At 39.9% G+C, this 23,404-nt stretch overlaps 1 protein-coding gene across 2 annotated transcripts; it reads right to left on the reverse strand.

The window, feature by feature from the left end:
• Nucleotides 1-1,990: 1,990 nt before the first annotated feature.
• On the reverse strand, nucleotides 1,991-20,771 carry LOC148353550 (elongation factor 1-alpha 1). 2 transcript variants are annotated; one of them, XM_088350951.1, is made up of 8 exons: nucleotides 20,638-20,771; nucleotides 15,790-15,951; nucleotides 13,756-13,935; nucleotides 11,938-12,234; nucleotides 11,721-11,871; nucleotides 8,043-8,299; nucleotides 5,395-5,629; nucleotides 1,991-2,742 (listed from the first exon to the last, which is right to left on the reverse strand). In XM_088350951.1, exons 2-8 carry the CDS (start codon nucleotides 15,931-15,933, stop codon nucleotides 2,618-2,620), a joined length of 1,389 nt encoding a protein of 462 aa, XP_088207077.1. In that variant the 5' UTR covers nucleotides 15,934-15,951; nucleotides 20,638-20,771; the 3' UTR covers nucleotides 1,991-2,617. The 2 variants fall into 2 exon arrangements, with proteins under 2 accessions (XP_088207077.1, XP_088207076.1); XM_088350950.1 differs by having other exon boundaries at nucleotides 20,610-20,762.
• Nucleotides 20,772-23,404: the final 2,633 nt, after the last annotated feature.

A 23,404-nucleotide genomic window follows, 5' to 3' on the forward strand; every position in this document is an offset into this window, starting at 1 on the left:
GACTTTTGGACTGCTGAGCAAGAGAACAAGTCTGTAGCTGTCCTGGTCGTAACTGATCATTTCTCCAAGATGGCGCACGCCTTCCCTTGCAGGAATCAAACCACCAAACAAGTTGCTCGCCGTCTGTGGCAGGATTTCTTTCTTGTCTATGGTTTCCCTCGGCGTATCCACTCTGATCAGGGAGCCAATTTTGAGGACTGATCAAAGAGCTTCTAGAAATGGCTGGGGTGCAGAAATCCCATACAACTCCGTACCACCCCATGGGAAATGGTATCGCAGAACGATTTAACCGAACTTTGGGAGATATGATCATAGCCCTTCCCCCTCAGCCCAAAGCAAAGTGGCCACAAATGCTGCAGCAGCTCACCTTCTGCTACAACTGCACAGATCATGAGACAACAGGGTTTGCACCGTTCTACCTAGTGTTTGAGAGGATCCCTCGTCTCCCTGTCGATGTCATGTTTAAACATGCTAGTACCAATGATGCTGTTGTCAGATACTAAGACCCTTGCAGTGCATACTGTGACCAGACGGACTGTTTGTAGAGTAGGTTAAACCTGTAAATATTATTGCATTGATTTCACAGCACGTACAGACACACAAAAAACTTTATGCGTCCTTTAAATTCTACAAAGTCCCTTAATTTATGAGCCCTTTCTTGACTTTCAAACATTTTCTGAAAATGTATGGGCATTATTTTATTAAAAGCTTAAAGCAAGAATATAGCTGTATTATATTTGACAAGATCCTAAAATTTGAACAATTTACACAGCTCAGAAACATTTATTACAACAATTTATTGAGCGCGAATCACGACGCAAGTCAGTCACGTGAGCTCTAAAAACGGGGCCTCGTTCTCTTTTGGTCACGTGACATGAAGAAAAAACGAGACGGACGTAGATACAGGCTCCATTTAATCACGCCCCCTTTGTGCCGGGCATGACTTGCATTGTAGGAGGTAAATCAATCGTTCTGAAACACATAAATTAACGCATGGCCACACGTATTCAAAATGATTGTCACCTACAATGCTTAGTCTGAGCTGAGAAAAAGTGAAAAAAAACATCCTCTTTAGCACATCGAGTACCGTAGTGCAATAATGAAATAAGACCTCAATCCTTTGCATGTGTGTGGTTTGTACCCAGTGGTCATGTGGATATAAGCTATCTTTCTGCGTTTTTCTTATTTTTGTTTTGTGTTCTATCCAAAGTTGTTCTGTAAATGATTGCTAAACAAAACTCCTCAAATTCCGGTGATTGTGACCTGATCAAAGTATGCTGAATTTCGAAAATCATTGAAAGAGAATCCACTTTAATTTGTCATGTGGTCAACCTTTAGATTATTTGCACGGTTTGTCATACGTTTACCTGATGAATTCATCTTAGAACAAATGTGGGGCTCCTAGAAAGTGACTGGTGTACATGATTTTTAAATAGTCTATTGCTGACACCAAGCTGCTCATGTTGCACGTGTAAGTACGTGACTTTCCTATATGCGTTTTTTTCTCCTCTCTTTGGATATTTGAACAATATTTGAAAGTCTCTTCTTACTTTCGCCATTTGCATCCTATAATAAAAGAAAAACGCAAGCACGTGCGTGAAATCACTTTCTTTCCCCCAAACCCCCGGTTTCCTTTCCTCCATTGCGACGAGCCAGATGGTAAAAGTAAGAAAAAATCAGAGGTGCGCTGTGGGATAAAAAATACAAAGGTTTTTTTTAACTCAGTTGGGCATTGTTAACGCATACTAAATAGAGAAAAACAATCTACTTTTAACTTCTTACGGACAACGCAGACGACACGCCCCACCTTCAAACTCGCCTCTTCAGTTTAATTTGAACTTTTCAATTGATTAATTGTTAAAATAATTTATTGACCCCTCAATTTGCTGGAAAGACCTCCCTATATTAGGGGATTTCTAAACATTGAGAATTTTTAATGCATTCCAAGGATTCCTCTGAATTACATCGAAAAAAACAAACGACCAAAACGGTGGGTGGAATTGTATTTAATGTCACAAAGCATCTTGTGCCTTCCCACTATAAGGTGCAATAGATTAGTTTTGAAACATATCTCCAGTACATGTGCAAAGATTGCAAAGTGCCAATGAAAGTGCTTAAAGAATTAGAAGGCTTACTTGAATCTCTGGAAAAGCCACAATAGCATGTTTTTTAAATGCCAGTTTAAGCTTAATCACAACTCAAGATTACATTTGCTCTACCTAATAGGAAGGAAACGTTTTAACTGCTATTCCTGGCCTTGTACACAACACAGTCTAACAAAACGGACTCTAATAACAACATTCACCATGTAAACAGTACCTGTTCTCAAGAGCTACAGGTAGGCAATAGATTGGAATACTTCTATTTGTAAACTATTACAGAGTGGTATTGCCACGGATTGTATGAATAGTGCACACTTAAAACAATGTTGTTAAATTGTATTTTAACTATGATAAGAGTTAGCGGATCTCCTCGTTTTTCTTCGGATGGTTTTGCGATGCATTGTGATGATTAAACAGACTTTGGTTATTAAGTTGAAGCAGCCAATCGTGAGATGCAGCTGGATGACCAATCTCTTGCCCTGGGGGACAATGGTATCGGCGATATAGCAAAACATTCATTTGTTCCGCTGAGCCTTCTGGGCGGACTTGGTGACTTTGCCAGCAGTGGAAGTTTTCTTCTCCACGCCCTTGATCACGCCCACTGCCACCGTCTGGCGCATGTCGCGTACTGCAAAGCGACCTGCGGATCCAAGTTGGTAAAGGGTTTATTTGGCTGGAACGACATAAAGAGGAACTACTCAAAATCAGGAGTAAATAGAACCTTGAAGTGTCCATGCAATCTTGCCCTTCTTAGTTTAGGGGAGGGTCAAACAACGGCCTGCAGGCAATTTGTGGCCAATCAGGCTTTTTAATCTGTCCGACTGGTAAAAATGTAATGAGAATAGAAAGAAAGCACTACTAATTATTCTATTTTTTGTTATGGTGCCACTCTTGTCCTCATGGTATTTTTTTTGTTACTGCCCATGTGAATATATTTGTTATCAAGAATTAATGTGTATTGCACTTAAGGCCAACATTCAAACATTTTTCTGGACAATAATCCCTCGTTTGTCATGGGGGTTGTGTTCCCAAAAGATCCCTTTGTTTTATTTATTAGATAGTGTTTTGTGTATTGAAACCAAAGAACCGACCTAAAAAGCTTTTGTTTAACAAATATAAGTACAGTTGTCTCGGTTGCAATGGCGCGATTGCCGAATCGCTGCCCTTTTGTGTTAATGTGCATTTCCCGTAAAATAAAAGCCTGTGTGAGAAACATCACTCGTTTGGGTTCTCCTCCTGTTCCGGTTCTTGACAACTGTACTTTATTAACTTTTATTTTTTTCAATTAACTTCTGTACTGTCATTGGAATTAGTGAAATAGATGCAGCACGATTATTTTCCAAAGGGGTGGACATGATTTTAGGACACTTTTCACTTAAGTTTTCCGTTTTCACTCCAGATTGTTTTTTCGTAATCACGTAGACATTATGGGAAAAACGTCTTTTACATTCCTTTAGGCCAGGGGTGGCAAACATGTGGCTCTAGAGCAGCATGCGGCTCTTGGCCAATAAGAATGCGGCTCTTTGCCTCATCATATTTTCTATATACTATGGCTCTTTGCCTTGTTTCATGTTTAGTTTTTTGTGTGTATTGAGGGTGGACACTTTCCTTGAAATCAACACAAGAACAATACTTGTTTTATTGTAAGGAGAGGAGTGTGTTATGGGAAATAATATGTCTTTAATAGTGTGTGTCTGTGTGTGTCTTCTGTCATGGCAGGTCAGTGCGTGGTGTGGCTCTTTTACTCTCACAGTTAAAAATTTCGTCTCTGTGTCAAACTTGTTCGCTACCCCTGCTTTAGGCAGTGTTTGGCAACCTAAAATGTTGAGAAAAAAAATATGTCTGGAGATGCAAAACACTAAAAGCCTTATGTAAGGCATGTAAAGAAGGAAATACATATTGTATCTATCTATATTCACTGGAAAACCCTTGTGTCCTGTTTGTCTTTCTACAGAAACCATATATTTTTCCATTATCACACATTTTCGACAAAGCGACAGGGAGCCACTAAAATATTTTGCGGGTCGAGAAGTCTTATTCTGTGAATGATATAAAGCATATTCCTCTTCCGGGGGAATTTTGTTGGCCCAGAACGTTTGGTCAACAAGATGGCTTTTGGAGAAACTTGAAAGTGAAAAAGATTTGTGTATATGCAATATAGATTCGTCAAGCTGTTTTGTGTATGCGTACTACTCCGACTATATAACATATAACAGACCCCTCCCTCCTGTCCCTTAACTCCTCAATTGCGGCCTTCTCCCCATCCAAGAGCATCCGGCTTATCTGGGTCCCAGGTCACTGCAACCTCCCGGGTAACGACCTTGCAGACAAGGAGACTAAATCAGGCTCTGCCCTCCCTCAACCTACCGCCCTGCTAGACCCACAAACTCGGCTCGCCATTATTCGCAGGAGCTGCAAACACTTTTGAGCTAGCCCTATTACATTTTAAGTATTTTCAATGTATATTTAAAAATGTGATATATAAGAGGAACCCAATACAGTATATTATCCTGCCTACCCTCTGTATTTCAAAACCAATTAGAAGAAATGCCTCTAAATTTATAAACAAATATAAGATGAAATATAACATGTTCATACAGATGTATGTGTTCGATTCTCGGCTCCTCCGTGTTATATGTCGAAGTGTCCTTGGGAAAGACACTAAATCCCTAATGCCCCCAATAAGCAGGTAGCCGCCTTGCATGGCTGACTCCCTATTGGTGTGTGAGTGTGTGTGTGAAGTATGAAGCACATTGTAAAGAGCTTTGGGAGGTCTTCATTGACTTGAAAAGCGCTTCATAAATGCAGACCATTTACCATTTTTTGTGTGTAATTTGATCATGAATTTAAATAAGGAAAAATTGGCTAGGTGTACATTTTCTTTTCACTTCACGTATTGCCGAGGTATTGGAATCTAGTTGGAATAGGTAAAAAATTCAGACAGTAAATCTTTTTTTCTCTTCTTGCGCTGGCCTGTTTCTCAAATATTTCAACCCTATGCGGCTTGCAACTCAAGATGTCTGTCCACCCCGGTCTTAGCATTGTTGGACTGTGTACTTCTTTGGTATACTGGGTTGTTGCCAAATGTTTTTGCTCCACCTTCATTGCACTATTTTTACAACTTGGGCCAGTCTTCAAAGCACTACCTCGTAAGAACAATTTGACGATACATCCTGACGATCTTAAATCGTATTTTTTTCGTTTGAGTGTTGAGTCTTTTGAGTTTTCAAAGACAATAAAGACAATTCAATTTAATAGTAGCACTTGAAAACTCAAGTTTCCTCAGACTTACCGAGTGGGGGATACTCAGAGAAGCTCTCAACACACATTGGCTTGCCCGGTGTCATGTCCACAATTGCTGCGTCTCCAGATTTCAAAGATTTTGGGTTGTCTTCTAGCTTCTTGCCAGAGCGCCGGTCTATTTTTTCCTTGAGTTCAGAGAACTTGCAGGCGATGTGAGCTGTGTGACAGTCCAGAACAGGGGCGTAGCCGGCACTGATCTGGCCTGGGTGGTTGAGGATGATGACCTGCAGAGACAGTGGGCAGCAAAGCAGACTAAGTTCTTGGTAACCAAATACATGAATTCACTACTGTGGCCCTTCTACTTACAAGATTCTTTCGTTCCCTGTTCAAGCTTGTATCTAAACTTTTTCGCATCTTGAACACATTTTCCACATAATAACTGAAAAAACAATTAAACCGTTCCTGGCATCCCAAAATCATCTAAGTTAAACCTAAATATTGTACAAACAAAACATCCTGGTCACAAAAGAACTCTTTAAAATAGTAATTGAATACAAAAAGATACGGTAGTTACATAATTAAGATGATAATAAAATTACTTTAAAGCCCTCTGGCAAAGGTGTTTCGTAACAGTTGGCAGTGTTTGGACTGAGGCATTACAAAAACGCATTCCTGGATCGGAATTATAGGCCTTTTCTCTGTAACGAGTGCTCTAACGTGTTATTAATCAATATTTTTCACTCTACTGTCTTATATACTCATATTTGCTTGTGTATCTTCAGTAGCAAATGGTAGACAAGGCATGGGAAAGGGGCATGGCTTATACTCAAACAACAAATTGAATGGGGGAACATGAGCACATCATTTACTGTAAATTTGTGCTGAATTTTGGTATTTTTGTTTGTAAAATTATCTTTCCAATTCTCTATGTCTGTAAAAAAAAAAAAAAAGAAAACGTCTTGAACCCAGAAATGGAGAAAGATATCTTCGAGTGTTTTTTACCCCACAGACAAAATAGATGTCGAGTGTCTCGGTGAAATATTCATTTGCAAGCTCTAAAGATTGCACAGGCTAAGAAATAGGAAGGCTTCACTAGCTCTAAAGGTTGGTGTACTTCTATTCATTTTATTATGTTGCTTTTTTAAGCATTTTTAGGGGGTTTGCTTCAATGCGAGCATATTGACCCTTTGCACACACGTGACCTAACCATGTGACGACACCAGACAGTAGTAGCTTAAAATTGACAGTGGACTGGGCCAGTAAACTGCAAACAACAACAACAAAAACAGCTATTCTATTCCACAGCCTTGGCCATGACTGGTCAAATGAATATTGTGCAGCTGTCAGATAAGGTGGCTCATATTGTCGGAAAGCACAGAGGGCTCTATTTAGAAAAGACGAGGATAGCGTTAGCAATGCTAGCTACTGAGCCAAAAAGCCTTTCTACTGATATATTTACACATCTGAACAAGTAGTCCAGTCTGCCTGAGTTAAGTCCACATAATCTGTACCACTATGTTGTAAACAGGGCATCCCCATACACCGGTACTGGTCTAAAAGCTTATACAAGTCTGGATGCTTACCAGTTCTTTGTACCTGGCATACGTTACTGTGCTTTGTTTTGCCGACAAATTCACCCTCTGGGTAAAATGTGCCCCTTGTGCAAACATTGCAAAAACGGCATTGTATCTAAATCTTTTTAGGAATGTAATAGAACAGTAAAGCACGGGGCATTTGCACCTTCTATAGAAATCACTTTCGAGCATGTTGAAAATATTTTCTTGGGCGAAATGACGTTTTCTGTTCCAGTGATAATTAGGCAGTTTTTTTTTTCGGGGTAACAAGCTTTATGGTAGAGCACATAACAGATTTCAATACGTGCGCTATTCGGAAGATTACACTTTTGAATCCCTGGGTAATCGCTATAAAAACAGCTTTTTACATAGTAAGAAATAGCAACTGTAAGACACTAACATAGCTAGTTAGCACTAGCTACCCTGTTATATTGAGTGTCTTTTACGTGAACCATACCTACTTCACACAAATTTTTTTAGAAATGGATCAAACATACGCTGTCAAAAATGTTCGCTGCAAATCCTAACATACTTGAGGACTGCCTATCTGCCAGTGTTGTGTCTCCCTCTGACTACAGATAGACATTGCTCTCTTCTGCCTCCATAAAAGGGATACCACTCTAAATCGGCCTTAGAAGCTTTCCCACTACACAGGAATTAATCACCATGGTTAAAAAGTGTTGGTTATATTCTTCTGTTCTGGTTTTTGGTATTTGTTTCAACTCAACTGTCTACTCAATTACCGTGCGCTCAAGTGCTACTTCCCGTCCGCCATGGCTCCCATTCTGCCAGAGAAGGCAACGTGACGTGACATGCAAAGGGTCAATAAGGTAATTTGTAACTTTTGGGCTACTTTTCAGTATCAATAGTATGGGAAGTAATGGAACTAGTTTTTAAATGAAGGAAGTAATCCGTTTTTCAGAAACTCAGCCAACACTGCTGGTGATGAACGGTCTCGAGCCGTAACTTGGACTTTCTTTTGTATGTTGGGCAGGATTTTTGCCAGAAAGACATCTCGTATCTCAAATATCTTGTATCTTAAATAGTTCGTACGTAGGGGGGGCCATTGTACTCATGTTTTCGTGTGGATACTGCCTCTGTTACGACTACTATTAAAAGGCACCTGAGCAGTGAAGCTAGCGGCCTCCTGTGGCGGATCGGTCTTGCTGTCACCGGCCACATTGCCACGACGGATGTCCTTTACCGACACATTTTTCACGTTGAAACCAACGTTGTCGCCGGGCAGGGCCTCAGAGAGTGCCTCATGGTGCATCTCCACAGACTTCACCTCCGTAGTTATGTTGACAGGGGCAAATGTCACCACCATGCTGGGCTTTAAGATGCCCGTTTCCACACGTCCTACTGGGACGGTGCCAATACCTGAGAACAGGAAAGACAAGTATGACAGGTAGGAACGTCAAACTGCACTTTTTTGCACCAGCTTTGTGATGCCAGGCAACAATTTTTTCACTTCCAATAGACTGAAGTGATGCCTTTCCTACTTTTCCCGCATGTTCACAGGTATAATGATAGAATAAATTGACATCTTAGGCTAGGTTAAAACTGCAGAGAAATCTGATATTTTTTGGCACGGACGCGACCTGTATCAGATCTGTTAAAGTCTATTCGAACAGAATAGATCCAATTTTTCTCACACCAGACCCAGGCCACTTTTATATGTGGTCCTAAAATCCGATTCATATCTGATCTTTTGGAATGCGACTTCTGTCTGAACGGTCAAGGCGCATTCATCCTGCAGACGTCAAATTTCTGCCTTTAACCAGGCAGGTAAAAAGTGGAGAATTTAACAAGCACGGCGGACAAAAACACTGAGTGTCATGATTTTACACGTTCATGGATGAAGAACACTTGTTTATTTTGTAACTCACTGAACTGCTAACATCCCAATGCATACATCTGGATTTCTAACATGTTGCTCGACATCGCTGCTGTGAACAATAGTGGCGCTCATTGACAAGGCCAAAGTGTTCTCTAGTGGTTATTACAACAACAATAATAATACCAATAATTACATTTAAATCACACCACACGGACATCATTCAATGGGGGGAAAGTGAGGTTTAGATTTAATTAATATTTAGGGGGACAACACTCCGCCGTTAACATCCATTAGTACTTCCGCAAGCATCAACACATTGCGTGTTACGTCATGTGTCCTCTTCTGCACATGTGAACCAGTGGTGCTGTTCACACAGAAGAAGAATTCGCAAGTCGCATTTAGTTGTAAATGTGAGTGATCGCTCAAAAAACATCGGATTTCACCGAAATTTGAAATTGAGCATTAAGTTCTGCAGTGTCAACCTAGCCTTATGTTTTATGTCTGAGAGCTATAGGTCTACACCATATGTGGGCATCCCAGGCAAAAAGATCAGTAGGGAAATGTCTAGTAAATAAAAGTAAGACATCGTGCCACGATTAAGACACTCGTTTGTGAAATGTGTTCACTGATGTCGATCTTAATCAAATAGCACAGCAGTCAATATTAATTAAATTTGCATAAACACATATGCAGGAGTATGAAAAAAACATTTTCAAAACAAAACTCAATGTACTGTACTGACTTAAATTCTGAAGCCTGTACACATGCTGAGCCATGTGGCTGATCTTAGGCTATTCCAGTGGTCCTCAAAAAGTGGGCTTTGCACTCCTCCGGGGCTCCATCAAGGGGGTACAGGCGCATTTGACACTGGGGAACTTTTTTTTTTTTTTTTACTCTCCCATAGTCAAGTGCAATTGCACCTCCACTTCACTAGGGAAGCAGTGTCACTGTCTTTGCAGAGTGTTTTATTTACATTTTGAGGCTCCATATAGCATAGCACAGAGTTATAGCATTGAGTATGAGCTGCTGACACAAACTATAGTGGACCCTTAAGTGACCCCATGATATTTACGCAGATGAGGAGACAGGTGAAGAGATGGAGTAAAGAGACAAACAAATGTTTTCTACCGAACCTAAAAGCTAAGACAAGTAAGTTTGGCGAAGCACACTTAGACTTTGGATAGAGACGAGCAAAGACAGGCTTTCTTGCTTTTTTAAAAATGTTGGCAGCGGACATCACAAAACCAAATAAATAAAGTTGTCACTTGAAGACATTACACCCCAATCACACTTGAGTTTTTTCAGCAAAACACTTTGATAGGCGGAGATTTGAGAGTTGCTTGATCCATCCATCCATCCATTATCTGCACCGCTTATCCTCAGTAAGGTTTGCGGGGTGCTGGAGCCCATCCTAGCTATCCTCAGGCAGTGGGCAGGGGACACCCTGATCTGGTTGCCAGCCAGACAACTCACTCGCTCATTCACAGCTAGGGACACTTTGAACCGGCCACTTTACCTCACATGGATGTTTCTGGAATGTGGGAGGAAACCGGAGAGCCCAAAGAAAACCCACGCAAGCACGGGGAGAACATGCCAATTCCACACTGGAGGTTCGATCTCATGACCTTAGGGCTGTGACGCAAACCGGCTAACCACTGCTCCACTGTGCTGCTGAGTTGCTTGATCCTGCTTCAGAAAGCCGTGTATTGCAAAATGTACTAATACGGTCATATCTGGGTTTTTTTTAAATAAAAAAAAAATAAAAAAATAATCTGTACTTTTAATTATTCTAGATATTTTTGTTTTGCAGGTTTTTTATTATTGTGCTCTTGAGTTTATGTTGGTGATCTTTTTGAATGTATTATTATTTATTGATTTTATGCAATTTCATTTTTCAGTGTATGGTTTGACATGGTGAGTCAAAAATAATTATAATTTAAGGATTTTTATTTTATTTTGGGATTTTAGATGCACTTTTAATCTCTTCTGTTACAGTTAATAAAGCAATTCTTTGCTGTAAATTTGTCCAGATTTCTTCAGTATACAGTGTTATGCTGTGGACAGCAGTGTACTTGACACACTTTTATAGACAAATTTTACTCAGGGGGATGTGGGTGTTAGTCTTGGGGGTGTGCAAGAGGATTTGTTCTTCCAAGCGAGGGCAGGGCAGAAAATAAATGAGAAGCACAGGGCTATCTCATCCATTGCGTAAATGACAAAGTGATAGAGAATAGACCAAGTTTTGCTCCCACTTCCCAAAAAAAAATCAATGTATGTGAATGGTTGGAATCTTTCTTCCAAGTAGTGTTGGCTGATTGAATATTTTAGTGTGGCAGCAGATGAGTAATTGTCAGGTATATTTTTTCCTACCGGGCCGAAAACTGTGACGTCATCTTTCAGCCTTATAGTTATCGTCTACACCTCTTTAGTAACTAATGTAGGCGTGAATGATTTTTTTGCTGTAGTAGAAATACTTGGTCTCCTCTCTTTCACTTTGACTGCGCACAAGGGATGGGAGAGCTAAAGATCAGTCGCATGGCTGAGTATGTGTACAGGATGTTGTGATTGTGATTGTTATTTAGTCTTTACAGTACATTGATTTATGTTTGAGGAGGTTTTGGCTCATTTATGTTAAGTTTATGTGTATATGTCAATACCAAGATAATTGATAATTACTGCTGCGCTGGGTGATTAAGATTGACAGCTGCAAACAAGTGTCTTTATCGCGGCACAATGTGTTACTTTTCAGTACTAGACATTTCCTGTTGATTTCTTAAAAATGTAAGAAATTGATGCGAATTTGTTCATTTGAATGACTGTTCAAGCCTGTTGTTTATAAACTGGTGTGGTTTATACAAAAATCACAAGGTGAGATTATTTGTAAAATTAGCTCATGTGGCTTCTAACCAGGTGCGCTCTGGAGTCCGATAATTACAGGGAACCTAAAAGTACTCGACATGCCTCCAATCTTGTAAACATCTTGAAGGGGAAGACGAAGAGGTTTGTCCGTTGGACGGCTTGGTGGTTGAATGGCATCCAGGGCTTCAAGAAGTGTGGTCCCTGAGGCGTTGCCGTCTTTCCTATTTATCTTCCAACCCTTAAACCATTGCATCTACAAAACCCAAAAATTGTCAGTAAACATAAACAGAGGCGTGCGTGTTTAATATGCAAGACATACGTTGGGGCTGGCATCAAGCATGTTGTCTCCATTCCAGCCAGAGATTGGCACAAAAGGCACAGTGTCCGGATTGTAGCCTATCTTCTTGATGTAGGTGCTGACTTCTTTGACAATTTCCTCATAGCGCTTCTGGCTGTAGTTGGGCTCAGTGGAGTCCATCTTGTTGATGCCCACGATAAGCTGCTTCACACCCAGTGTGTAAGCTAGTAGGGCATGCTCACGGGTCTGCCCGTTCTTGGAGATGCCGGCCTCAAACTCCCCCACGCCGGCTGCTACAATCAGGACAGCGCAGTCGGCCTAAAAGGCGGAAGAAGGTTCGCGCCATTAACCCCCACCCCTTTGTGTAAGGGTCAGGGGTAAGAGCCTAAGTCTAAGCACGACCCGGGGCAAAATTCGGTTAATTTGTCAATCATTAAAATCAGGCTGGGCTTTCTCTCGCTGCGTTTATTTTTAAAACTTGAACTTAAATGTCTGGATGAGTGCGTGATGCCCTGTCAGTGTCACGGCTGATAGCGTGGGCCATCCTGTGCACGAAACACAGCAATTCAATCCGTATTTTGTTACAATCACTGTGACGTTGCTGCCAAGAGGCGTTTCGAAACCGTGAATAGTTTTCGCCAAGAAAGACAACAAAAACACAGAAGCTGCATACTGTACAAAACGCTTGCAATGTCAATTCAAAGAACTCCTTCCTGTCTTTGTCTGTGATCCACCCGCACTGTTCTTCTTTGAAAATGTAAAATGTAAATGGTCTGCATTTATACTGTATAGCGCTTTTCAAGTCAATGAAGACCTCCTGAAGCGCTTTACATTGTGCTTCACACTTTTCCCTTTTACACACTAACTAACCGATAGCAGCGTCAGCCATGCAAGGCAAACTACCTGCTATCGGGGGCATTAGGGATTCAGTGTCTTACCCAAGGACACTTCCACATATAACTCTGAGGAGCCGGTAATCTAACCTGCGACCTCTTAAACCCAATACGAGCACTTTACCTCATCTCTGCATCTCTCTCTTTTAATGTGCTGCACTAGATTCTTGAGAACATACTGCTCCTGTGGTTTACAGTCCAATTTTCAATCCGTCAAAATGACTGGCGGCCTTAAAATTTTCCTCAACTCATAAAGAAATCCGTCAATGATGGGAAATTGTCGGTTAATGCAACCTCTAGAGACACTGAAATATAAAAGATGTAACTGTATATGCAGTCTTGTTTAAATTAGATTTCATTACAAAATACAGGCTTACGTTTGTTATTGTAAATCACCTCTCCTCCTCCCAAGTCATCCAAAATAATATATTAAATTTCGGTTTGCTGCACGATCAGTCCTGCAAATCAAGTTAATAGGTTGGGAATGGGATGGTTTGAGCATTAATACCCGCTGACCTTGGCTCGGGTTGGGCTGCATTTTTTTAGGTCCGATCTTACCTATGCCACAATGTCACTTGTGAAAATCCTTTTCACCAGCTATAACCTTTGACAAGAACTTCTGAGGCGGAAACTCACCATAGTGGGAACAGCAGAGAAATATAAAGCAGAGGTTCATTTAACTATTTTTTCAAATCAGAATTGAGCAGTATAGTAGCAAGAAAAAAGCCTAGAGACTCACACCAAAAATAGAAAAAAAACCAATATTTTCATGGATAAGGAAGCCTGACAAGGTAACCAAAAGATGAGAAAAAAATGGGATGATGTTTTCAGCGGATTTTAGCTACGGGTCACCATCTACCCGCTAACATGGCGTGCGTTACCTAAAAGCCAACACAAAAGGAGGGTTGAAGTAAAGCTGAGCCACTTGGTTCTTCAGGGTGCCTACCTGGGAGGTCCCGGTGATCATGTTCTTGATGAAATCCCTGTGGCCCGGCGCATCAATGATGGTCACATAGTATTTGTTCGTCTCAAACTTCCACAGCGAGATGTCAATCGTAATGCCGCGCTCCCTTTCAGCCTTCAACTTGTCCAACACCCAGGCGTACTTGAATGACCCCTTCCCCATCTGTAAGACATAGTAGGAGGTTTTTCTTGCCATTGAGACACATCCTAACACATTGCAATTCAAGATTTGGTCTGTTATTTTAACAATTCAATCTAAAATTGGAGGTTCAAAATTGGGTTGGAATTAGCATTTGAAAGTTGAAACATTGAATCCAGAAATATTCTTTATTGTGTTTACCTTGTCTTATACGGAATGAATTTTGCCCAGGGCTACAATATTAAACACTCTTTTAACATTTCATTTTTCAACCAAACAATTATATTTTTGGGACCTAACCTCTGCATTTTCAAATGTTTTTTTTCTCCAATTTTTGCTGATCTAGGGCTGCACAATTAACCAAAATCCAATCGATATTGCAATGTGACGTTGTCCGACAATGTAATCACATGACACTGCGTTTTTTCCCAAGGATTTATAGTTTGTTGTTTGAGTGATAAAGTCTTTGGCCAATTTGTCACGTTCGGGTTTTAACAGTGCTGGCCAATTAAGAGGTAAATGTGAGTTGAGTGGGCGTGACTGTGTGCGCGACTGAGATAGACTGGTGAAGCCACCAAAACAAATGCAACAGTTATCTTTTAGCAGTTGTTTACATTGAAAAGAAATTCATCAATTAATTTGGACTCTGAGGAAAGTCAGAAAAGTGCAAGGAATTGGTGCTCATTAGCAGGTGAGTCCGTGAATCGACTGAGGGTGCGTCGGGAGAGAAGGATACAGGTCCAGCCTACTGCTACGACTAAGCTACATAGCAACTCTCACAAGCTACCCGCGGAGCCTGTATTTCACCACTGCAAGGTCCATTAATCATGAAATGGACGACTTGAGCTACAACTCGTAGGAAAACGCAACATTTGGGACTCTTGTATTTCAATCATCGCAGAGACCTTGCTAAATTCGCGGTAACACGATTCTAGCGTGCAATTAGCTAGCCACACTGCAAAATGTTCTTACTCTAAAAGGAGAAGCTCTCCAATACCCTTGCACTTTTCCATGATGACAATAAAGTCTATTTATTCAACTGCAATTCGGTTTTTATTTGTAGATTTATAGTTGTTATTGTGTTACAGCACTATACTCTCATTTGGTAATGACATAATCTCTAGGTAAGTGTGCATGTCACTATGATGAGGTTCTCACAAAAACACATAGCAAAGTCAGAAGAGCGCCAAGAAATGCTGATCACAATCAGGTGCTCTGTGGATTGTTATCAAGTCCGGGAAGAGATTGAGGCGGCGTCAGGAGTAAAAGCAATAGCCAGACTGCAAGTCTGCCCTACTTGTGCGGCTAGGTAACAACTCTCCATGTCAACCCTGCTGAGCCTATATTTCCCCAACGCCGGATCCATAATCCATGAAACGGATGACCTACAACTCGTGGGAAACCTCTACAGTTGTAAATCTCATATTTTAATCATTCGGGAGACCTGGCTTAAACCAAGGATCTCTAATGCTACGTGCAGCTATCGCTTTTTTACACTGAAAGGAGAAACCCTTTTGTTTGTTCTATTGTGTAATGACAATAACTTGCTTTTATTCAAATGCAATTCTGTTCAATGTTTTATTTGTAGATCTGAAGTTATTATTTGTTACAGTCATACTTTCTATATTTTTATATTATATTTTACTTCTTATAGATATAGATATATATTTCTACGTCGCCGGTTTTGAGTATTGCGGGATGTTTTTCGAACGCAACCTCTGCAAAAAGCAAGGGATTATGTATGTATTATGTTTTGACTTGTAGGCAGCTCTTTACAAACCAGATAAACTCACACTCATATGCATACAACTAATTGGACTAACAGACAGACAGATCGATACACAAATCAATAGTGGCCCTAATTTTGACTGTTCTTACCTCAGCAGCCTCCTTCTCAAACTTCTCAATGGTCCGTTTGTCAATCCCGCCACACTTGTAGATGAGGTGTCCTGTTGTGGTGGACTTTCCCGAGTCCACGTGACCAATCACCACAATGTTGATATGGACCTTCTCTTTACCCATGATGACCGACGGCACCGGCTCAAGTCAAAAAAGGAAATATATTTTGTAGTATTTGTAATTACAACCAATAGATGGCTTTAAAAGACATACAAAACATTGGTGCATGAGTTTTAAATGTTGTGGACCTAAATGAACAGTGTGTAATATTTGACCACTAGATGTCACTGTAGTCCAACCGAAAACGAGTGCTGAAAAGTATAAGGAAGAAATCAGACAACATAGACTCATTGTGACCAAACCGTACCATTTTTTAAAAAACCTTTTCCCCATCCCTTCGTGAGGTTTTTCGTTTTTGGATACCTGTAGCAGCAAGTTTGTGGAGAATTATGCCATCTCCCTCTAATGGGGCGGGGCGGCAGTAGCTCAGGAGGTAGAGCGCTCGTCTTGGGATCAAGGGATCCCAGTTCGAATCCCGGCTTGTCCGTGTTACATGTCGAAGTGTCCTTGGGTAAGACACTGAACCCCTAATACCCCCAATAAGCAGGTTAGCGCCTTACATGGCTGCAAGGCCGCTATTGGGTAATGTGGAGCACATTGTAAAGCGCTTTGGGAAGTCATTGACTTGAAAAGCGCTATATAAATGCAGATCAGATCATTTCATTTCATAATTGAGACACATGATCTTTAAAATAACCGTAAATGTCTCACCCTGCAGGTACTATAATCCCTCGCTGTTTTGGGGTTTACTTTTCGCAGTTTCACTATTTTACGGATTCTCTGTTTTGTAATCTGATTATCGAACATTCGCTCTGCCCTTTTTCTGCCTTTGTCTGCCTGTGCATCAATAATGTCCACGTGTCCACGAGGTCTGAGTTATATAGGTACATTTAAGAGCTTAACAAACCTACATCACGTATGTCCAAATCTTTTTCAGCTTCCAGTTTATCTAAAAGCCATCATATTAACAAAACAATCTACAGTAGAAAGACAAAAGCACCAAAAGCAGTGGGAGTTCACTTTTGTTGCAGACAAAGTTGAACTAAACCATGGAAGGTAAAAGCATTTTCGTTTCCCAATAGAGTCTACATGATGGCGAAAAAATATCATTTGAAGTAGTCAAGTCAAGTCATAGTTTTTTGTATAGCCCTTATTCACAAACAATCTCAAAGGGCTGCACAGACCACAGATTATTGCAAACCACAGACTATTATCACACCATCTCCTGATCTCAGACCTACACGAGGGCAAGGAAAAACTCAAAAACCTCAACATGAGGAAAATGTAGAAACCTTGAGAATGGACTGCAACGTAGGTAAAAAAAAAAAAAAAAGAAGTAGTGTCCTGAATCAATAGTGCAATATACTTTAGCAGCAAGATGATTTTCAAGATTAGAATTTGCCCGTACACAATATTTGTAAAAAAAACTATATAAAGTAGTGTTTTATTCTGAATAATTAACCTTTACAAAGAACATTAATTTGTTGTTTGGAATGTTCTTTTCATTTTTACACTGTTTTCAATAACATCCAAATAATGACGACAAAATTTCATCTGAAGTAAAAAAGCGATGGTGTCCTGAATTAATAGTGGGATATAGCAGCAAGACTATTGTAATTTGACAATACAGAAGTTATTTGTGAAAACAAAACAAAACCTTTATAAAGTACAATACTTGTATTGTTAAACAAATGCTTGAGCCTGTAAATATGGGTTGTTCTTTGGTTTCAATGTACAGCTTTGGGTAGTAATAGAACACTGTATGTGTTACGCAGTTACGATACAAATACTTGTAATGTCTTGTAAAAATAAAAGACCTAATCAAATTGAAGGTATGTTTATTAAAAATAATGGTTATTTTGGAGGTTTACAGTTTTATTTAAAATTATATTTACACATACATAATGCACCAATAGACAAATTACGTGGATGATAATTTCATTGACATTGGAGAGATGAGGCTGGCACACGACGTACCTTAATGAAGTAGACTACGATGAAAACATATGAGAACTTTTTGTAGGAATACAAGAAACTACCTGATTTTGGTTTCTTCTTTTAATTTTTACAATGTTACATTGTATATTTGTCTTGAACAAAATTTAGTATTTTTTCATATTTAGTTCATTATGTCTTTTATTAGCATTTTTGGTATTGAAGTAATCCAAAAGTAGTTGAAAGTAGTCAAGTTACATTATTATAATATTATTGTACTTATACACCTGACTACATTTTTAAACAGGAAGCTAGTCACTGGGTCAGAAGACATTTTAAAATTAATAATAAAGTACTAATAAATAAAGGTTTCTACTTTTTGGCCTTGACTGTAGCGGGTCCATTTTGGAATGCAACCCTGTGAAAAACGAGAGATTAGTTTTAGGAAATTGCCCGATAATGTGCAAGTTCAATAGTTTTTGCCTATTATTTAAATCAAAGTTACTTTTTTTCAATTAATTAAGTTTTTTTACCACTAAGAGACTGTAAATAAAACAAGCTGTCCCTTTAAAGCAAATGTCCCCAAACTTTTTCCTGTGAGGGCCACATAACGGTTCCCTTCTCTGCTAAGGGGCAGGGGTCAGTTTGTGACGGAAAGAATGTGCCGATTGCTGGACTGTTTCCCCAGAAAGCCAAAGTTAAATAACTGTTTTCGATTCTTTACAGAATAAAAGTCAGATAATAATGGGCGTTTTACATGCTACAATGACAATAAGTTGTATTTTGCTATTCTATTCTGAGCACTGTGAGTGACAATTTCATTGTCATTGAGACATGTAAAATCTACAACCAACTTCACATTAGTCTCTGGTACCGTAACTTAAGTTAGTGTGATAATAAGATAAAACCAAATGCCTTTTCAAATGTCATCTATTTTTACTCGTAGTCCAGTGACAAACGTTTGGTGTTCGCAATGATCGCAGCAAGGCTTTAGGGATAGGACCTTAGCTTGGCCTTTTGGCTGAGAGTAAGTGTCCCGGCTCCTAGGCTTTGTAGCGTATTATGAACTGACCGATAACGGATAATGGATAATGAATAACGAAGATAGAACAATAACCCTTAAAAACCCCAAAACCCCCGTTCTCACTGAGACAACCTTGGTTTGGATCTCCTTAAAAACAAAAACATGCACTCAGAGTTCCTCTTTAGGTAAAAAATGCACATCAAAATGCTCTCTGGTATTGATCAGGAGGCAGGACCACTGGTCAAAGACAGACTCCAGCACATGACTGTTATGGCAATAGAAAAACATGTGGTTGACCAAAAGGTTATCAACAGGTTTGCAACCCTCTAGGTCTAGGTCTCTGTAGTTTGTGTACAGGTACTTCCTTGTATTTTCCCACATGAGGTTTAAAAGTGGGGTATATCCCGATTACACTTTTAGTGCTGTGAGTCTTTCACTATAACTATCTACTTACATACATTCATTTCCCAATGTAATACCACAGGAAAGCATGGGAAAAGAATACAAATCTTTCACCAAGAAAAATCTCAAAAAATATTTCCAAGTTACATACAAACTGGCAGGGGTAAACCAGTGAAAGCTGTCGGGCCCTGCTGTTGAACAGAAAAGTGTGTTGTGTCACCCTGACCCGAGTGACATGGCCGCTTTCTTGTGTCCCGTTTCATCTTGAGGGACAAAAGCATGACCGACTTGGGTGCCGAGGAGCTTAACTTGTGGGTTTTTGGGCATTTGGGTTGGCCATGGTCCAAAATTTTGTGTGTGATTTTTCCCCTTTTTATTTTCTTAGTTTTTTTTGTATGTGTTTGTCTTGCTGTCGGTCACCCCTCTCGAGGGAAACGACCAGAGTAGATACATAAATAGATACATACAAACATGTATTTGTATACAGCATAAAGTATCAACTTAAATATGAAAAGACAATTTCCTAAAATTGGTTTTCAAACACAGCAGCATGGCGGCGCAGTGGTTAGCGCATATACGGCATAGTTCTGAAGTCATGAGATCGAACCTCCTGCGTGGAGTTTGCATGTTCTCCCCGTGCTTGCGTGGGTTTCCTCCGGGCACTCCGGTTTCCTCCCACATTCCAAAAACATCCATGTCAGGTAAACTGGCCGGTCCAAAGTGTACCTAGGTGTGAATGAGCAAGCAAATTGTCTGTCCCTGTGTACCCTGCGACTGGCTGGCTACCAGTTCGGGGTGTCCCCTGCCCACTGCCCAAGAACAGCTGAGATGGGCTCCAGCACCCCCGTGACCCTACTGAGGATAAGCGGTGCAGATAATGGATGGATGGTTCTCAAACACCTGAAATAACTTTTATAAACCTTTTAAGCACTAAATATTTTCCCATTTATTTGTCTTAGCATCAATGTCCCTTGGCTGACACACTCTAGCAAAAGTGTATTAAGGCTCTCCAACATAAATACTTCATCACACCCAAAATATATATGTATATGTCTTTTCTGCAAGAAATGTAATCAAATGATACAAGAAAGCAGGTTGTAAACATCCTCGTCTCCAGCAGCGTCATGGCTGCAAATGCCGCAGTGCACCCTTCCCCATCCACCTCCCATAAAAAAAAAAAAAACCTGCGCCTATATAAACATGACAAGATGGGGCCATTTGAACTGCTGATGTGCAAAACAAGAATCGCAGTCTTGTCCTGTTAAATGCATCCTTGCGACCCTATTTTTTAAAACATGCCACTATTTGACATGTCGTAGCATGACGATCCCGGGACATTAGCTGTGAGAAACGTGTGATGACGTCACGTGTTGCTTACCTTTGCAGCAAGCTGATTGTTTTGTTACCTGTGTTGTTGATGTTCAAGCGCAGGAAATGCGCGCGCACGCTCGCAGACAGACGACGCGGATGCGCTCGCGGGCACGCGCACAACTGCAGAAGGGGACGGGCTACGCAAGAGGGCGCGCGCACATCGAACACATACCTGTCAATTTATACGTTTTTTGCGCATTTTGTACTCTTTATGATCAATTTAAAATCTTTACACTTTATAAGAAATTTAGTACAGGATTTGTTTTTATTTTCCTTTTTCAAACTGTTTTTTATTTTATTAGATTGATCTTATAACCCGTTGCGCCTTGTATACCACGGAAATAGACCTTTTCGTTTGTTTGTATAGATTGTGACGTGTAGGTGGGCGTGGCTTAGCCGAGAGGCTAAAGAAGCTCTGTACTGTTCAAAATGGTCAATGGTCTGCATTTTTATAGCGCTTTTCAAGTCACTGAAGACCTCCCAAAGCACTTTAGAATGTGGATTTTCTTGTCTTTAGAAAATATTTTTTCTAGTTTTTAAAATATTTTTGAGTTTTTCAAATGTATTATTCAAAAATGTAACGTCATTCTTTACAAATTACAGTTAAATAATTTAACAGAGCAGTGATTATGAATAATACATGGAGATTTCATATGGATTAAGACTTTCCTTATGCAGTTTTGTTAAAAATTTCGTATCTACTAAATCCTTGAGTTTTCAATATCATGTAAAGATAGCTCTACTACTACGTAATAAAAAACAACACTTGGATTTCTAAAGATTGGGGGGAATTTAGCTTTTGGTCTTGCTAGTTTGGTGTTAAAATGTTCTCATGCCGTGTGTTTGTGTGCCAGAATCTCAGAAAAAACGTCAGTGTAAATTGAAGTTTTACAGGATCCCAGGGGACTCTCATCATCAAAGAAAAAGAAGAGAGTTAAGGATGCATGCACTATAGCGAAAAGATTGGACCGAGGCACCTATCAACAATACTCGGGTTTGCAGCATTTAATCAAATGCTATGATTGTTGCTATCAATCCTTATATTACTTATTATATCGGCAAAATATCCGTTTTGTCCTAACTGCCAACGGTAGCCTTGTAAACAATGCATGAGTTAAAAAAAAAAAAAAAAAAAAAAAAAAGAACAGGCGTGCATTGCAAACAATCTGGGCAGACAATCATAGTCATTTATAAGTTACATTTAATGATGCATGTATTTTTTTTAGGAGCATCTCTTTATGGCTTTTAGGCGACACGCCAACAGTTAGCTGAAGCAAAGTAAATAACAACATACTTTGCTGATATAATAAGTAATACAGACTTGATAGAAACACTGTGAAGGCAATGAAAGGTGTATAAATATCACACAATGGGGGGGCTTTGAAAAAAACATGTGCTTATTTAAAACCGGAAATGGCAAACTTTTACCAAAACAGTGATAGAATGCAATTTTTGTAGCAGTTTATTTTATCGGGTTCCTCAAAGTTAATGAGTCCACAGTGAAGATCAAAGCAATAACCAGAACTGCCACGTTTTAATTAGAAAAAAAGTTGGCTAATATGTAACATTGTCGCAGTATTCTACATAGACTGTCTTGCTGTGAATAAATGTGTGCCACGTTGGGTCTGTAAGGTTTGTTATCGCTTAATGAGGGCAATTAGGGGATCAATTGGTTGAGGTTGACAGGTATGTGAAAAGTTCAAAATTGACTGTGCACACATAATCTACATGTGCTGTACTTTTTACTGTCTCAGTGTTTTATGTAATACGATCTCTCAGTCTGGAATTTAAAATAATTCAAAATCAGTTGACGGGGCATTTGTTTTGAGTTGACTGTATTAAATACATCTTTATAAAAGTTGAATTTGAGGGCAGCACAGTGAGTGGTGCAGTGGTTAGCGCGTGTGCGGCAGTTCTGAGGTAATGGGATCAAACCTTCTCTGTGGAGTTTGCATGTTCTCCCCGTGTTTGCGTGAGTTTCCTCCTACTTTCCAAAAACATGCATGTTAGGTTAATTGGCTGGTCCAATTTGTCCCTAGGTGTAAATGAGCGAGTGAGTTGTCTTTCTCTGTGTGCCCTGCGACTGGTTGGCAACCAGTTCAGGGTGTCCCCTGCCCAAGATAGCTGGGATGGGCACCAGCACCCCCACGACCCTACTGAGGTTAAGTGGTGCAGATAATGGATGGATGAAAAGTTGAATTTTGTAGAATCTGCGTGTAACAAAAAATAGCTAAACACTTTTCTTTTCTGAAAATATGTAGGCCATGGATTTTTACAACACATAACTTCATTAACTTCGTTTTGCAATGACACAGGCGTTGCTACACAGAACCAAAATAAACATTGTTTTTTTAATCCGACAGAAACAAAAGACAAAACAGAGCACAATCCTGTCATGATTAGATATTCATTAAACATCCGTCCACTTTACAATGTGGATTTCTCGTCTTAATAAAATATTTTTGAGTCTTTCAAATGTATTATTCAAAAATGTAATGTCATTCTTTACAGACTACATTTTAATAATTTTTAATTATTGATGCTACTGTATAATAATTAAAAAATCTGCACTGCTTATCCTCACTAGGGTCACGGGGGTGCTGGAGCCCATCCCAGCTGTTCTTGGGCAGGGGACACCCTGAACTGGTTGCCAGCCAGTCGCAGGGCACACAGAGACAGACAACTCACTCGCTCATTCACACCTCGGGACAATTTGGACCAGCCAATTCAACTGAAATGCACGTTTTTGGAATATAGGAGGAAACCGGAGTGCCCGAAGAAAACCCACGAAAGCACGGGGAG

The sequence above is a fragment of the Urocampus carinirostris genome, chromosome 13 (assembly GCF_059441175.1).
Source record: "Urocampus carinirostris isolate Australia breed hairy pipefish chromosome 13, RoL_Ucar_1.0, whole genome shotgun sequence".
Classification (NCBI taxonomy): domain Eukaryota; kingdom Metazoa; phylum Chordata; class Actinopteri; order Syngnathiformes; family Syngnathidae; genus Urocampus; species Urocampus carinirostris.

Excerpts from the sequence above, each read along its gene's own strand:
- LOC148353550 (XM_088350951.1), bottom strand. The coding sequence starts at position 15,933 with ATGGGTAAAGAGAAGGTCCATATCAACATTGTGGTGATTGGTCACGTG. Across the intron at positions 12,235-13,755 it reads TGATCACCGGGACCTCCCAG|GCCGACTGCGCTGTCCTGAT; the intron begins GTAGGCACCCTG and ends TCCGCCTTTTAG. Across the intron at positions 8,300-11,720 it reads AGATGTTTACAAGATTGGAG|GTATTGGCACCGTCCCAGTA; the intron begins GCATGTCGAGTA and ends TCCTGTTCTCAG.